The sequence below is a fragment of the Ustilaginoidea virens genome, chromosome 3 (assembly GCF_000687475.1).
Source record: "Ustilaginoidea virens chromosome 3, complete sequence".
NCBI classification, from domain to species: domain Eukaryota; kingdom Fungi; phylum Ascomycota; class Sordariomycetes; order Hypocreales; family Clavicipitaceae; genus Ustilaginoidea; species Ustilaginoidea virens.
In genome coordinates, this window is record NC_057318.1 from 2,830,629 (window position 1) to 2,848,073 (window position 17,445).

The 17,445-nt window shown below is 50.1% G+C and overlaps 3 protein-coding genes across 3 annotated transcripts; 1 reads left to right on the top strand and 2 right to left on the bottom strand.

Moving 5' to 3' along the window:
• Window positions 1-1,373: 1,373 nt before the first annotated feature.
• Window positions 1,374-1,741, top strand: UV8b_03774 (uncharacterized protein; the record flags this gene model as incomplete). The annotated part of the gene is made up of 2 exons (XM_043141272.1): window positions 1,374-1,576; window positions 1,645-1,741. The coding sequence occupies 2 exons, from the start codon at window positions 1,374-1,376 to the stop codon at window positions 1,739-1,741; spliced, it is 300 nt and encodes a 99-aa protein (XP_042997206.1).
• A 678-nt stretch (window positions 1,742-2,419) lies between these two features.
• Window positions 2,420-7,012, bottom strand: UV8b_03775 (uncharacterized protein; the record flags this gene model as incomplete). The annotated part of the gene is made up of 3 exons (XM_043141273.1): window positions 2,420-3,593; window positions 3,658-6,201; window positions 6,264-7,012. The coding sequence occupies 3 exons, from the start codon at window positions 7,010-7,012 to the stop codon at window positions 2,420-2,422; spliced, it is 4,467 nt and encodes a 1,488-aa protein (XP_042997207.1).
• Window positions 7,013-8,132: 1,120 nt separating this feature from the next.
• On the bottom strand, window positions 8,133-11,980 carry UV8b_03776 (uncharacterized protein; the record flags this gene model as incomplete). The annotated part of the gene is made up of 5 exons (XM_043141274.1): window positions 8,133-9,548; window positions 9,612-9,922; window positions 9,988-10,290; window positions 10,354-10,814; window positions 10,887-11,980. The coding sequence occupies 5 exons, from the start codon at window positions 11,978-11,980 to the stop codon at window positions 8,133-8,135; spliced, it is 3,585 nt and encodes a 1,194-aa protein (XP_042997208.1).
• Between the last annotated feature and the right edge of the window lie 5,465 nt (window positions 11,981-17,445).

Genomic DNA, 17,445 nt, shown 5'->3' on the forward strand with positions numbered 1-17,445 from the left:
GCAACAGCAAGATTTGGGCAACACCAACAGCTTTGGCCATGAGTTGGCTTTTTTCCACCATGCCCATACGAGACACGGGAAACGGGGTTGCTGACCGGGATCCGACCACCCTCCAATATGCGCGGCGGAAAAAAAAAAAAAAAGAAGAAGGAAAAAGAAAAAAAAAAATGAGTGGGTGAGGTGTTGGTCCCAACTGGGATGGCAAAGCCGACGAGGTCGGATAGAGTTGCGTTGGGCCGCGTGACATGTGGTGAGCAAGAGTCGCGTTTGGGGGCCGGCCGGACGCGTCTTTGGCGGAACGCGTCGCCTTGTTTATATGTCTATGCGCGACGGCGCTTAGCTTACCCTGGTCCCCTGGTCTTGTTGTTGCACCTGGGCACCTGGGTGGTGTGGTTGCCGTGTGTGTGTGTGTGTGTGTGTGTCAAGACGAGACGAGACGGCCGTCGGTCGTCATGGGAGAGTCATGAGAGACTGACTCCATGTCCATGTCGCGATAAGGCGAGCCTGCTGCTCCTGCTCCACGTTCCAACTCGATCGTCGGCATCGACATGGGCGGGGGTGCTGCTGCTGCTGCGACGTTGTGCGTTGTGCGTCCCTGGTTGTGCGTCGGTGGTTGTGCGTGTGCGTCCGTGGTTGCCCGCCCTGTTGGCGTCTTCCGTTCCAGTCTCTGCCATCTGAAAGACAATCTGCCCTCGGCGGGATATTGGCCCTGCAAAGTCACGAGTCCAGACATCTTTCAGCCCGGGCCTCCCATTCCAGCACTCGGCATGGCACGAGCAAGGCGACGAGGAATGGAATCGGGGCGCATTTTGACCAGGGCGCACAAGATCACGGGCACAGTGGGTCATGGACCATGGACCACCATGGACATGGAACCATGGCCGCCCCATCCATGGCTTATGACATCAGGGCTTCTGGTGAATCTGGATTCTTGGATTCTGGATTCTGGATTCTGGATTCCGGTCCGTTATGTCGTTTCCAAGGGAGGACAGGGGGTCAATGCCACCAAGATGGCGCGAGTACGGAGCACATGTCACCACCTGGCACCTGGCACCTGGCCTGGCAGCTGGTAACCTCCTAGCGCGCGCCATCCACTACACTCCAGATGTCCGTATCATGTACCTCTCTGCCAAAAGCAAAAAAAAAAAAAAAAAAAAGAACAAGAAAAGAATAGAAAAGAAAAGAAAAGATAAAAAAAAAAAAAAAAAGGGACCAAACTAAAACAAGAAAAAGCCCGCTAACCGCAACTTAGCAATGGCACTAGAAGCAGGCAAAAGCCACGACGCAAAAGTTCAGTTCAATGCCATAAACCAGGGAAGCTTGGCTTCCTCTGCTCATCATCACTGGGCAAATGCTGGTTGACCACGGCGGCCATGTGGCAATGGGCATGGACTCTGGACTCGGACGGGTCCGCGCTGCCTGCAGCCTGCAGCCTGCAGCCTGGGCTTGTTGGTGTCAATTGGCGTGGGCGTCTGTGCAATTGTGCAGTGCAACAACAGCAACAACAGCAACAACAGCAACAACAGCAACAACATACATGGGCCGAGAATAGCCTGCTGCCTGCCCAGTCGCTGACGTCTGGTGCCAATGCCATGGCAAGATGCCAAGCACGAGATTGCATGGGACGAAATTGGACGAAAACAGGCACGACAACGACACCACCATGGTGGGGGAACATCATATCGTCATTGCCAACATCATCGCCAACATCATTGCCAGCATCGTCGCCAGCATACATTGATTGGCCCACCATGCGCCCAGTCCCAGTCCCCCTGGCCTTTCCCATTGCTTTTTCAATACCAAACCAGACGATACAGAGCTTTGGCCCGAGCACATGAGATGCCCCCCCCCAGTGAAATAAGTCATGGCCACATAAGTTTCAAGGCCCACCCCACGCCAATATCTCCCGCAGCACAATCCTGGATTTACCATGTATCAACGCCATCAAAGATGAAGACGCAGTTGCTTGAGACGCCGACTTTTTGGACAGCGCAGCCTTCTCTCTCTCTCTCTCATTCTCTCTTTCTTTCTTTTTTATTATTTTTTTTTTTTTTCATTTCCATCTTGTTGAGCTGCATTTCCAACAACTCCCCCAAGTAACATCAACAACTCCCAGCAGGTGCGCCATCAGGTCAGCCTCTCAGCCCTACCCCTACCCCTACCCCTACCCCTACTTCTTCGTGACCCGGTCTTGACAAAGTCCGGTCTTGACAAAGTCCATAAGCGTATTGTGCATTTCGACCTTTGAAACCGAAAACACCAATCCATCCATCTCCTTTGCACCTACTGCATTTGAAATCCTTGAAACATGTAGCACCAAACTGCCTCGCTCTGTCCGTGCCCTTTGCTGTGCCCCAGAGTTCAGAGTTCCGCGCCCCGTCACTGGCGTCATGTCATGTGCTACCTCCAGCTTAGCAGCTCAGTCCAGAACACGGCCCGCGACAGCAGAAGCGCTTTTATCCACCGTCTGGGTCTTTTTGAGACTCTTGCCCAGTTGAATCTCGCTCAGGAAGCCAGCAGGGCGTCCGCCGGACGGTGCGCGGACAGCACCTGGCACATCACCGGGTGGCGGAGGTGGCGGAGGGGGAGGGCACGCGCCTACGCCCGGCATAGGCGGCATTGGCGGCGGCGGCGGCGGCGGAGCAGAAGGAGCTTCAAAGCCCGGCATCGGGGGTGGCGGAGGAGGACACGTAGGACCGTTTCCCTCTGGCAATGGTACCGCATCTGCTGCTGCTGCCATTCTACCATTTGAGCCTGAAGCAGGAGAAATAGGAGGAGGAGGAGGAGCTGCGTCACTCGCCGCGGCAGGGCTGGTTGGAGTTGGCTCTCGTCCCGCGGCTGATAGAGGTCGTGGTGGTGCCATGGTTCCAAACAGCATGGAAGCCAGCTGAGCGGCATTCCCACCGCCTGGTCGATCGTCATCCGAGTCCTCATCATCTTCCTTGTCCGACCCCCAATCCTCGGAATCCGCTCGTTTTCTCGACACGGGCCCACTTCGAGCCGGAACCGCTTGTGACATCCTGTGGAACGGGTTGGTCGACGGATCGGATCGTGGAACCGGAGCCGCTGGAGGAGGTGCCGCCGGTGCCGCCGGTGCTGCCGCATTCTTCTGGGGCTCTCCAGTGGCAGGCGTCAACTCTTCGTGGTGCGACATCATCTTATGGTATGGGTTCCTGCTCTCCGTCTCGGCTGGCGGCGGAGACGTAACAACAGCAGGGACAGCGAGTGCGCTGCCATCAGCATTGTTACCGTTCTCTGCCGCGTGATTAGCCATCTGGCTGCCACCCGAGGTCGATTCCTGAGGGGTGACTTGTTCCAGCCCTTCGTCACCCGAGCTCTCGTCATCCTCCTCGAGCGATTCAAGCTGTCTTTGAAGCTCGAGCTCGCGTTGCTTCGCTGCTTCAATCTCTGCACGTCGCGCCGCCATCTTTGCCTCCTTTTCCTTAGCTTCCGCCAGAGCCGCCTTTTTTCGCTTCCTCTCTTCCTCCTTTCGCAACTTCCCTTGCCTCACCTGCTCTTCCAGTGCTATCAGGCGAGCTGCAGCCTCTTGCTGCTCTTTGGCAAACTCGTCCTCCTCCTCCTTGGCAGTTTCCCTAATGTCAAAAAAAAGTTAGCAACTCGATCTTCTCTAGCAAGACGTTTTCGGGCGTGACCCACTCCTTTGTCTGAATTTCTCGCTGTTTTTCCTCTCGTTCCCTTGTGAGCCGTGCCTCTTCGGCTGCCTTGGCAGCTACAGCCTGCTCCGCCCCCTCTGCTTTCTTCGAGCCATCTTGTTCAGCAGTTTCCAATCTTCCGCCTTTCCTCGTGGGCGGAGGTGGAGGGGCTCTGGTACCAGGCTTAGGAGCATCCGCGACTGCCACAGGAGGGGGGACTCCTTGCTCGTCGGCGAGACGAGCCTGTCGCTCCGCATCTCTTCGAGCGTCTTCTTCCTCCACCAGTCTCAGCTTGGCCGCACGCTCGCTTCGTTCTCGCTCAGCTCGCTGAGCAGCTGTCTCGCCACTTTTGGCCGAGGTTTTGATGCCCAGAGCAGCCAGACGCTCTGCCATTCGTTGCTCAGCCTGTTGCTTGATGTAAGCGGCCCTCTCCTCTGGCGTCTTATACGAAGAGTAAGAGCCCCCCGCGGCTGAAGGCGTGGCCGTACGCGATGTCCGGCCCGGGCTTTCTGCGCGCGGGCTAGCCGATCGCCCCGGTCCGGATTGCTGGATAACTGCAGAAGACTGGCCAGGTCGGTTATCCTGTGCACGAACCCGACACGCACGGCTTTCGCGTTGCAGTTCAAATATAAAGTCTCGAACTTCGTCCTCAACCCCAAGGCCGTCTTCCCAACGACGCTTTTCATGTCCACTTGTGTTGTCCCTTCCGTCGTCCTTGAGACTATCTTCAATCCCTCGGGCGAACTCACGCACACCTTCTTCGACATCACGGACCATGTTCTCATTGCTTTCCTTTTCCGTTCTCACCTTGATGCTTTCTTCTTCAAGCCTCCTTTGGGCATCAGAGTCGTCAATGCCCGTGTCTGCTTTCTTTCCAGTCAGCGCGGCTGTTCGTTGCTGCATCATGGCTTTGGCCCTGGCTTTGAGCCGATCGCTCTCCGTGACGGCACCTCCAGGGCCGGTTCCAGATATCAGAGGACCACTGTGCGGGTGGGCCTTCACGTCTTTGAGGCGAAACAACTCGATCCTAGCGTCCATAATGGCCTTCTCGGTACGGCGGACCTGAGAGGCAAGTTCGGGAACCTTGTCGATCAGATTCTGTAGCTGACGCTTCAGAGCCCGTCTCTCAGCGTCCGAGTCTCCCGAGGCCGGGGCCGCATCAGGGTGAGCGTCAATGTCGTTTTGGATGCGGCGAATGCGCCTATAGAGCTCTTCGGATTCCTTTCGATCGCGCCGGTCCAGCAAATCATCCTCCTCGTTATTCTGCTCGTCAGCAAAGTCCATGGCATCCAAAAGAACCTGCTTCTCCTTGATTTTCTTCCGCAGCTGCTCGAGCGTGAGCTCATCGTTGGAGACGGCCGAGCCAGGCGACTCGGACCGTGGGGAAGAGTTTCCAAGTCTCCTACGGGCACTAGACCGGTATCCAAAGTCTTCATCCTCGTTTCGGAACACAGTCGCGTCTTTCCTGCTCGGTTGCGCCCCAGCGCCGGTGCCTCTAAATGACCTGCTCTTCATGTAGCTTACGCCTGTTTTTTGGGGAAGCAGAGAAGCGCCAGAGTTCTTTCGGAAGTCTGATTCCTGGTTCAGCATAGTCTTTAGAGTCCCAATGGACTGGTTGAAGTTGCGGGTAGAAGGAGGAACAAGCTCCGGGGGTAAGGTATTGGGCAAGGGATAACCATTCAACTTTCTATAGATGAGATGCATGGCAACGGCGAACTCGTCAAGATCCAGACGACCCTTGTTCCCGTTGTCTGATAGAGTCCAGACCCGCTCTAGGTCAGGCTTCTCCAAGCCGCTCTGACCAAATATTTCGATAGCCTGGTCGCCTCCTATATATCCCTTACCGAGACCATCCCAAGCCCGAAAGAGAGAGTCATAACGAGTCTTTTCTTCCTTGGTAATGGCCCATGGGATGACTGCGTTGCCTTGGAGCCCTTGCGTCGTATAAGAACCTGCCTCACGGCCCGGCTGGGGCATCATCCGAGCCTTCAAGGCATCGATATTAGGCAGTCCAGAGGCTGGGGCGTTGACAAGACCCCATTGTCCAGGCCGGCCAGTTGGCTGGGCGTTCAATGGTGTGGTCAAGACACCGCCGTCATTGAGACCCTGGCCGAGGCCAGTGGGCATCGGCGGCATGGGAGGTCTGGGGCCTTGGTAACCTGTCGGCTGGCGATTCTGCATCATGGGGAATCCGGTTTGTTGGGCCTGAAGGCCTTGAGGTTGGATGCCAAATCCCGTCTGTTGGCCAGGGAATCCCGTCATCTGAGACTGAAGAAGCTGAGAATTGGACAGCTGAGGTTGTTGAGCGGCAGGACCTGTCAAAGAATCGTTGCCATATGTTGGAGCGTTGGAGACCGGGTTGGACGATGGAGCGTCATCGACGACGCTGAAGCTGATAATGTCGACCATGCTAGAAACCTCGTTCTTGACATTATCTGGTAGAGCGGCGGGTAGCGACTTGCCCGTTAGTCTCAAATTACACAAATACATGGCGAGGGCAAATTCGGGGAAATATAGTTGGCCTGCACGAGTCGTATCGGCCAGGGTCCTGCAAACATGATGAGCGCGCCATGGATTAAAAAAACCCCTCGACGATATTCGTCGACATACCATATATGAGAAAGAGTATCGCCGTCTAGTCGCGACCTCAGCAGAAGATCCCTTGCCTTGTCACCAGACATGGTAGCAGAATTATCACCAACTGCTGATTTGAAAAGGGTCTCAAACTTGGCCTGATCCTGAGCTGTGATGAAGGATAGTCGTATGTTTGGGATTTTATTCGTCTTTTCCGCGCGTCGCCCTTGGGGCTTAGGAGTCCCGCCTGTTTGGAAAGAGGCAGCCATTTCGGTGAAGCCAGTCGGTTGAGGTTTCATCGGGGGTGGAGGTGGCGCGGGACCCGATGACTGCGCTGGCGACGATGAATGGAATCCCGTCGGCTGCGAAAGCTGGAAGCCTGGCTGCGACGGGTATTGCTGGGGCTGCTGCTGTGGCTGCTGCTGGGGCTGTTGCTGCTGCTGCAGGAACTGTTGTTGATATTGCAAGGGTATCGATGGCATCGGCGGAACAGCTCCCGTCTGAAAGCTCGGTTGTTGGGTTTGTGCTCCAGCGAACCCCGTATACTGCTGTTGAAGAGGTTGGGATGACTGAGGCATACCCGCGGGATGGGATTGCGTTGGAAAGCCAGTGTATTGCTGCTGCAATGGCTGCTGCCCAAGGCCAGTAGGTTGTGGCCCAAAAGGCACGGGCTGATGCTGCTGCTGGCCACCAGGTCCCACGGGGTTGAAAGAACTCCCTCCGTATTGTTGTGGCCCAGGACGTTGGCTGTTGCCGCCCAAGAAGACATTAGAGCTAGGATACATGGTGGGAGCACTGCAGAGGAATTGAAGCCGAACGAATGACAAAACGTGCGACAGCAGAGGTCGTCGTGAGGAAGCTCGAGGAGATCGGGGTTGCTTGAGCGCGACACTCGGCAATGGATGTGCGTGGAGTGCAACTGCTGATATGGCTGCACCGGGACGGGGGCGACCAGTCCGTGCTAGCAACAATCAAACGAGGACGAGCAGCAAGAAGAAACAAGACAAGACACGAGACCCCTGGAAAAGGAGTAGAAAGCACCAGACGAGTCTCAGCACGCACGAACCGAACGGGGTGAACGAGGGAGACCGGACAGGACAGGGAGTGGGTGTGGGGGTTGGATGTGGATGTGGATGTGGATGTGGATGTGGACGGGGCTGGGTAAAAAAAGGAACAGTAAAGGATGACGAAAGCTCGAGACAGGACTGTCCAGGGTAGGTAGGTACATATGTAAGCAGCGTCGGTGATCAAGGCGGTCTGGTCTGTTTTTGAAAAAGAGGTAGCCACTACTCCGCATGCTGTACCACACTACCCTATACTGACCAAAACATTGATGACGATCATTCTCATTCGGCGGCACTTGTTCATGACACACACCAGACTACATAGCATCTCTTTTCCCTCGGAAAACGTGATGGGCGTCAGCAACAACTCGACACAGCTGCAAACAAGAAAATCTAGTACTGCACTCCTTTACCCAAGATACCTTGGCACCCAACGCATCATCTGATTTTCTAAGCCGATAACGGCAAGCCAGCCTAAAAGGAAAGGGTATCGAGCAAACGGCACAATGATTTCAATGTTCGTCCCAAACGCCTCCAGAAAATGCATTGCTCTTTCCAACCAACTCCCACCCGGAAATACAAGGGAGACAATGGGTAATTTTTTAGAAAAAAAGAAAAAAAAAAGAAAACGAGAATAAAGAAAGAAAGAAAGCACGAAAAAAAAAAAAAAAAGAAGCAACTCTATCCATCCCATGTCCGTAAAAAAAAAAAAAAAAAAGAATTCCCTTCGAGATGGACCAGCATATAAAATTTGACGCCCGCAATTTGTTTCCGTGCAAAAATTGACCTCGTCAGTTTGATTCGTGTGCCCCCTGTTCCATCTTGTAGGGTTGATATGCAACTAGCTGTCCTCTTCGTCGATACGACTGGTTGGGTCACCCAAGTATCGCCTATTTCTTTTCAACTGCAGCACGTCGTCCACCTCGCGACCATCGTAGTAAATATAATAAAACGCCGCGTCATCATCAAATGGCGGCGTCATCAATTCAGAGTCTTGATCCGTCGCACTGTCAAACTCCGGCGGTGTTGGCACACCTCCTGATCCGTTACTGGCCTCTTCTGTAGATGGGCTCACCGCCGCCTCGCTGGACAGGATCGAGACTGGCCGAGCAAAGTCCCGCGACCCCAAAGAGCTTTGGCGACTGTGACTGTGACTGTGTCGTCTGCCAGACAAATCAACCGCCAGGGCAAGCTGCGAGTCCTGCGAAGTCCGCCTGCCCTTGGCGCGTTGAACTTCAAGATCCCGGAACGCCAATCCTCCGAAAGCGGCGGAGAGCGCCGCATCGGCAACGTTACAACATCTCCAGTATTCCTGGGAAGAGCCGTCACTCTGATCTGCCAACATTTCTTGGTCAAGGAGAGCTTGGTTGTGCTGAAGAATCCGCGCCAAGTCTGCTCCCGTACCATCCCACTCGTCCTTCAAACGCTGCATCAGCGGTTTAGTCTGTCCGTTCTCGTTTCTGTCTTGCTTGAACCTGGATATGACGGATGTTCTTCGAACTGGAACCACATTGACTGCTGTTTCCGTGCATCGGGTGATAGCCTTGTTGAGTTCCTCGGGTGCGAAAGCAGAAAAGTACCGAATGGTGGTGTTTTGTTCCAAGGACTGTACGAGATGCCTATAATTGGAGAGGCTAAAGTCATTGCCCTCGCAGTCGAGTGTTTGGAGGGTCCTGTTCACGGCGATGGCCTCGGCAAGATCCCCGATGTTGATGTTGAGCATCTGACTGCGCACTCGGAGATGCTCGATGCTCTTGTTTGTCCGCAACCCAATCAGTGACTTGGAAAACTCCCTTCCGAGTCTGCCCTCGTCCAACTTTGAGTCGAAGCCGGATATATCAAGGTAACGAACGCTACGATTCTGGGCGAAAAAGTCCGCGATCGCTTGGCAGGCAGCCCCGCTGGCAGCATCGGGAGTAGAAGTGCCAGCAAGGTTGAGGCATTCAATGGACTGGTTACTGGTCAAAGCCCTGAGAATCTTGATGTAATTCGTTTCCACCGCGAATTCTATCATTTGTGCAAAAAGACACCATGGACCGTAATCTTCGCTGATAGCCATGACCAGCTCATCCGCGCCCTCGTCAATGCGGCTACCGTTGATGTGAAGCTCCATTGGCCTTGCGCGCCCCATCGCCTGAAATATCTTGGCGAGTTGCCCGCCAGTGAGGCCGGTGTTGTTGAGCCGCAGAGCCTGGAGGCTTTTCGACTTGTCTGTTGCCAGGTAGTTTGATATGACATCAACCGTAGCGGTATTCAGCTAGGTAACGCATGAGTCCATGCCAAACTGCTTTCTTTTCAAGAAGAGGACGTTGATACTTACGGCGATTCCGGAGAGGTCGAGCTCTTGCAGTTCCCACTCTTGCATCGTCATCTCATCAAATAACGGCTCATCAGACAGGATTCGAGTGTTGCCGGCAATCTTGAGCTTGCAAAGTCTCTTCATTCTTCTCAGCGTGCTTTTGATGGTCTCGAATCGCACGGTTCCCTGATTATCGGAAGTGTCTAACCACTCGAGAGAGTTTGACTGGCCGGCAAGACTCATCCACAACCGTGATAACCCGCTGTCGCCTAACGAGCACTTTGATAGATCCATACGCCGCACATGAACTTGCTCGAGCATTAGAAGGTTCGCTGTGCCGCGTGCCCGTTAGCTATTTCCGATACATGAAAGACGAGATGCGAAAAGCCTCCCTTACCTAGCTCATCCAGGTCGCCGGCAGCTACGGGATTCCCAGATAAAGAGATGCTGTGGCAAACGCACAGTTTCCGCCTCAGCAACTCCAGGAAAGGCCTCAAAATCTCAGAGGTTGTCTTGCTGAGGCTAGCCATGTCGCATTGAAGACGGCTAAGCCTATTATTCTTCCTGCCAGCGAGTCCAAGAACGTCTGAGACATCAAGGCAGCGAATCGACTCCGAGGCAAATAACAGCGCGTGAACTTCCTGTTCCAGGATTGTTGCTTGAGAGAGGAGCTCGTGATGGTCTTCCGATATTGTCACTCCTGTAGTGCAATTAGCATTTCTTGCGGTGGGGGGCGGACATTCCTGGCCATGTGACCACATACCATTTAGCGACTTGTAAGCCAGCGAGTCCCCGTACTGTGTCTTGTCGTTCCTGCCTGCCAGTGGGCTAAGATCTACCCCGCGGAAGGAAATGGCCTTGAAGAAGCTGTTGTAACGCAAAGCTCGAAAGACTGCGAGAAGTTGAAGGGGTAAATATGCCTGGCCCGTCTGAGGTAACAGTCGGAAGGCTGGCTGAGGTGGAGGACTCCATTCGATAGTCCAACTGGGTACCCGGACTTGGAAAGCGGCGCAATATGCCTCCAAGCTCCGCTTCAGACCGCCGAGATCATTACCCGAGGTAAGTTGAAGTGGTGGAGGTAGGCCTTTGACGTCGAAGATGACCTGCTGAAAATGCTGGGGCCACATGGGCTTCAGATTGCGATCTGCTTTGGTGAGAGTCTCGATGATTCTTCGGTAATGGGTGCTTGCCAAGTCAACTCTTGACTCTCGTCCAAATGGTAATCTAGACCTTCTATTAGCTCTTTGCTTCTTCTGCTGTCAAGGGCATTTCCATTCCTCCGTGATCCAGACTTACCGAAAGTACATGATGAATCGATGTTCGTGAGATGCCACGGAAGCTCTGAAACGAGTCAGAGTTACCGTTCCATAGGATGTTGCTTTCACTCTTAAGTCTCCGGGTGCGGTAAAATGGTCAGCCTTGAGAACTTCGACAAAATGGCACATGCATGGTCCGATGATGAGGAAGAACGAGGAAATGTCGGTGTTATCAGGGGCTTCTTCCACCCCTGCGCTCTTTGGACCAAACACTCGTCTTGCTACGGGAAAAATGATGCTCTGGTAGCCCACATCGGCTGAGCCCTCCGCGGAGCGAACGAGGTGGTCAATGCGGCTTCTTAGGTTATCCGCTATCAAGGAGCTTCCAGGCGTTTGCCTTAGTTTTGACCTGCACGCGCGGTGAATCGCATCAAGCCAGTCGTCTCGCTCCTTGGGTACAGAGAAGTAGAAATGAGCCTTGGAGTAAGCTAGTCTGGGCCAGGGAGAAAACCACCAGACCTCGATGCCAGATCGGTTGCTGGGGCCATCGTCGTTGAAAACTGCGATTAGGGAGCGCAAGGGAATCTCAAGGCGGACATCACTCGACGAGAATTTGCCAGAAGACTGCTGGTAACGAGCTGGATCCCGAGCATGTGGATCATGAGGATTGAGTTGTGGAAAAGCGGCCCTTGCAGCATCTCCGCCGCTCAGCTTGACTAAGACTTGGTCGGAAAGAACCAGGTACTCGGATCGAGCTTTGAGAAGCGAAACGTCGGCCTTTAGTGGCCCGCATTGTAGAATTTCCATGGACGAATAGGGCTGTAGCTGCTCGACTGGGCTCTCCGGACGATCGGAACCCGGGGATTGGCTGGACATTCTTCTTTGCAGCCTGTCGAACATGGAAGATGAACTGGACGAGGGATTCTTCTGAAGCCGTCGAGTGGAATTGCTGCTCCTCGTGGGGCCACTGGTCATTGAGTGTATGGAAGAGCTGCTTATAGATCGAAGGGCTCGAGTTAATACTCGGGGAGACTTGATCTCAGTCGGAGTGCTGGGCACATCATAGGGCGCGGTAGCCGAGAGAGTCAAGGCCATCCCAGATGAGGATCTCCGTTTCCAACTTTCAACGTTCATATTTGCGGGTGGTATCCTGTCGTTGATTTATTGGCGGGTACCTCCTTGGTAGAGGCCCTCTCACGGTTCCAGCCGGCCTGTGTCGTTTGACAGCCCTACGAGAACATGACTGCAGAGGCACTGCAGAAGAGCGAAGACGAATGTAGTAGTATGCAGAAGCTGCAGAAGCAGCAGAAGCAGCAGAAGCTTGGTATAGCGCGGTGAGACAGATGGAAAAGAATCGGCGACACGAGCTTGGATTAGTGACGTTGAGAGTGGGTGGGCTGGAGAAGCCTATGTCTCAGCCACAACAGTTCTGGAATTTGGACGGAGACCGGGTGCCAATGGTACGGTACGTACATGTGAGAAACCGGAGAGCGCTTCCAGTTACCAAGCCCGCATTCGTCACTCCGGAAACAGCGAAATGCCCAAGCAGAAGAAGAAAGAGGGAAAAAGAAAAAGAAGCTAAGAAGGAAAACGTCACGGCAGTGGGTGATCAATTGCCCGTCGCACGTGGTCACGAAGCTATTTTGCGCACGCAAATATAGCAACGTAGAATTTGCGAGACGAGGCGAAGCGGTCTGGTGGTTGTCCGTTTACTGTTCAGCGTGCATCCACGGCGCAGCCCACCCACAATGGGATATTTCGGGCTCTTCCTCTTGTTTTGTTTGTCCTTAAATTATTCTTGCTGGGTATTCACTTTCTTCGGGCCTGAAGAGGATGGCAAGGCTGGAGCAAGACGAGGAGGCAGCAACGGGATATGAAGCATAGGTAGTTGGGCGGTGGTGGTGAGAGATTGAGCTTTCAACGTCAAAGAGGCCAGCCCAGCGGAAGTGAAAGGACATTCATTCAGTCGGTCACCGGATAAGAGCTTTCATCCGAGTCAGCTCAGCAGCGCGGTCGGTTGGAACGTGTGGCTGGGCAATGAGACATGGCAGACCCGAATGGCCCGCGCGCGATTGGACGGAATTGCGAAGTGAAGACGAAAAGAAGGCAACTGAAACTCAGCCCGGAATGTCGGGACTCGGGAGCAGGTTGGGGGGAGAGTCCACTTGGCACTATAACAAACCTTGTCCTGGTCGGTCAGGTTGAGCAAGGAATCGCTTCAACGTTTGGAGAATGAAGCCAGCTGCTGCTGTCTGACTGGCTGCAATCCCGACGTTCCCCAAATGGCGACTGCGAGGTCTCGAGTGAGCGAAGATGGGGGCTTTCAAAGGTAACAATCAGAGGAGAAGTGCCATGAGTTGTCTGAAACGAGTCACAGGGCCAGCGGCGGGAAAATGAAAGTTTGAGGACGACGAGGAGAAGGGACAAAAAAACAATGACGACGATATCTCATCAGAAGTGCTGAAGACCGGGATGGGAAAAGGGGGCCAGCTGGGGGGTGGGCGACAAGGTAAGAGGTACAGTACGTAGCGAGTACGAAGTACGGGGAGCACTAAGAAGGAAACAACGGGCAGTATTTCCAGGCGGGGAGGGGGCTCGTCATCGCAGCAACAAGTAAGTATATGCTACTAGTACTCCGTACAAGGTACATACCACCAGACCGTTTGAGCCATGAGATAAGCCACTTGTCGCTGTGCAGCCTCACCCGCACCTCTCCCAACTACAGCACCAAAAGGCAGCTTCAACTCTATGCCACGGGGTGAGACGATACTTGCTTTTGTTGGTGCTTGGTGCTTGGTGCTTGGTGCTTTGCGCGTACAGCCGCGCAGCAGCAGCAGCAGTGTCACGATCAATGAGGTCAGAGTGTGTGTTGTAATAGGCTTGGTTTCTCTCTCTAGCTAATGTCTACAGGGAGCTAAGCTATATGTATATATATATAGACGTTATCACGTGAGGGTCACATGAGTGATATGTGACAAGTGCCGCCCGTTAAAGAAAAATAGTATCCTCGCTGTGCATAGATCGTAAGTAACTTAATTGTCCTTAATGCCTAAGTTTTATTCCTGCCTATCACCCTAAGCCTTGTCGAAGTGGGCGTTATTATATAGTAGGGATTCCGGTCGTGAGGGAGTGGTGGGTGGTTGAATCGACTTTATTAGGGTTGCTAACGGAAATGGTATATAGGTCGATAATAGAGATGGTGCATAGGTCGTTCGTCTTACTGGTCGAGGTCTCTTTTTTATTATCTTAGGAGTTGAGGTTGCCGGTCTCTTTTTCGTCTTAAGAGTCAATATTAGCTGCTTAAGAGTTAAAGCTAGTAGGGGTGACTCTACAATAGTAATAATTAAGGTACGGTTAATAGCATTAGTAAGTTGCTGTAGAGCCGATATATTGCACGTAAAAGCCTTAATAAGCTCAAACATTTACTATATCTATTAAGTTATCTATTCCTTAATAAGTTTAAAGTAATACTTAAAGGCCTCTATATATCGGAGTAATTACTCGAACTATTTCTTAGAAATATAAATAAGTTAGGGCGCTAGGTAGTTAAAGTCTACTATTTCTCTAATAGGATTAGTTTAGGCGTAATGCTTATTAACGGCTTTAAGCAGATCAAAAGCGATTTAAATTAACTTTACTAATTCTTAGGCTATATCGGGGGCAGGATAGCTTTATAAGTCGCGATTATAAGCATTATTAGCAAGCTTAGAGATAAATTAGGTCAATTTTATTAGTTCTATAAGTATATCGCTAGAGGGTAAGTAAGATAGAGGTTACTATTAGATAGCTAGAGGGGGTATAGGTTAAAAAGGTAACTACTAATCGATTAGGGTAAGTAGAGGTGGCTATTAGTTAATCGGGGTAAATAATATAGTCGGGGTCAGGCTAAAGGGCATTATATTTATTAGGGGTTTATCTCTAATAGGATAGAAACATCGCTAAGCATTAATAATAGAAATAGAATATAGAGGGATCTAATCGAGAAGGGCCTAATAGTATTAGTATATATTTTAGTATTAGACATTTCGGGATAATATAGATCCCTAAATCATTTTAGAAATAACCGCTTGAAGGATATCCTATAGGTCTTTAGGGATTTAAAGCGCAGCCGGAATTTTTTTAGTTAAGGTATTATTAGATAGTATAGTATATATACTAGCAAGGTTAAATAAGGAAAAAATATTTATTAGAGAGGCTATTTCGATAATCTCCTAAGGTAATACCCTTCGATATAAAAGAAAATGCCTAGTGAGAATATATTACAGTAAGTTAGGTCTATATACTTAGACGATACTAATGATATTTTAGCGGGACTATAATACTATAGATTATATAGATATTATAGGAGGTTATAGGTATTAAGTTTATATGCATAGGAGGGTCGAAATACTAGAATATATACATAGGAAGGTTAAAATGCTAAAATAAAATATAGAGAAGGAAAGAATAGAGGGATAAGAAAAAAAATTAAAAGGGTTAGCTAATATTAGTTAGGTAAGGCTAGAGTAAGGTAAGAGGGTCTTATTATTTAAGCAGCAGTATCGCCTAGCGGGCTATATATTATAGGAGATCGGTAGGAAGTTAAGTCGGTTAAGCTATTATTATAATAATCGGTTGAACTACTAATATAATAATCGGTTAAGCTACTGCTATAATAGAATTAGCTCGATTATTATTCTAATATTATAATAGTTTTAGGCCGGATGGTTTCTTTAGTATTGCATCTGCTATTATCTACTAGTTGTATAAGCTATTAAGATCGGTGAATTTAATATAATATTAGGTTCTATCCTTTATCGTTTTATAGTCAATTATCTGCTATATATTATAATTGGTAAGGCGTACTAATACAGATATTAGGGCTAGCTATTAAAATAGGTTAGGTATAAAAGGTTCGAAATAGTCGATAGAGATAATTAGGTATATTCGCTAAGTATCTAAGAGGTTAAGCTTATAGGCCGATCTGCCTATATATTGCATTACCTCGAATGGGCCAGCAAATTTAGTAGAATACTTTTAGCTAAATTGCAATAGGATTGAGTATCCTCTTCTATCGATATAGATAAATACTTTATTACTAGGTTTATTGAATTCTCAAGGTCACTATAAAAGCAAAGCCTTACTAGCTAGCTAGATGGCACAAGACTGTCTGCGACCTGTGAACTAATCTTAGTATAAATACTAGATTTTTCACTAAGTCCTAAGACTATACAAGTGCTATAAAACAGGGCAAGTGTAAAGGCAAGGCAAATATAAGATAACCAGAAACGCAGGGAAGGTGGAAGTTAAGAGGCATATAGTGCATTAACAGACTCGATTGTGCTACCCTTCAACTGTCTAAAAAGAAGGGGGAAAGCTATCCTATATATACACGAAGGAGGGGTGGGCCCAGGCATTCAGGGTAGCCAGTAAGATAGCTCCCCGTAATGCTCACTATGCCACGTATATGATACGTCAGCAGCCCCACTATATCCGGCCTTTCCAACCACCCTAACCACCGTACTAGTAATTAGTCACCGTACTAGTAACTAGCCACCACGCTAGTGACTAACCACCACACTAGTGGACTAGCCACCACGCTAGTAGGCCACCACGCTAATTTAGCAATGCCACACCACGCTAGTAGGCCGCCACCACGCTAGTAGGCAACCACGCTAATTTAGCAATGCCACACCTTTTCAATAAGGCCTACCTTACTTGATATACAGTAAATAATCCACTGAAAATCCTTAAGGTAAAAGGCAAAGGCCTGGGTTGGTAAGAATACCGTAAGTCTAAGAGACGGTATAAGGGCCAGAAGGTTAGTAGACCAATAGGGCATTAGGCCAGCAGCCTAGTAGGCTACTATAGGATTTTAACAAGGTTAAAAGAATATTGATTAATATTTATTATTATAGTGCGATTTTATTTAGATGGCGGCAATAGCTATTACGTTATAGGCTTAGAGTCATTTTTTAATATAGTTAAGTAAGTCTAGAGGAGGGTATATAAATACGCTAATGATATTATTAGGGTTGAAGCTAAGAACGATTTAGTTTAGTGAAACTTTAGTCGATGCGTTTAAAGTATTATTAAATTCAAATTGGAGTTTAGGCAGAATTATCTCCTACTGATATAAGTCTTCTAGGTGATAAATATAGATTCAGACTATCGATTTAATCTATTAGATTATTTATTCTATTTAACCGTCTATTTAGGGATAATAGGCTATCGAATAGAGTAATTTCGTACCTATTAGTTTCTAAAAACTAGACTATATAGTAGATAAGAATCTCCTATCTCTATCGCTAATAACTACCTTTAGGATCCCTTAATTAGAGGATAATAGTCTATTATAGAGGAGGGAGGCATATTAGTATGCGGATAAGGCATCTTTATAGGGTGCTATTATTAACTATTTACTGAATTTATCGACTATTATCACAGGCTCGGGCTACGCCCGCGCCACAATATAGCTAAGACTCGGGCTGCGCCCGCGTCTAGCCTAAGAAGGGCAACAGACGGGGTCACGGGACTATACTAGGACTCTAATACGTATTATAATCGGGATATAAATAGACTAGATAGAAGGTTCCTATTTGGATCCTTTCCCTTCCTCT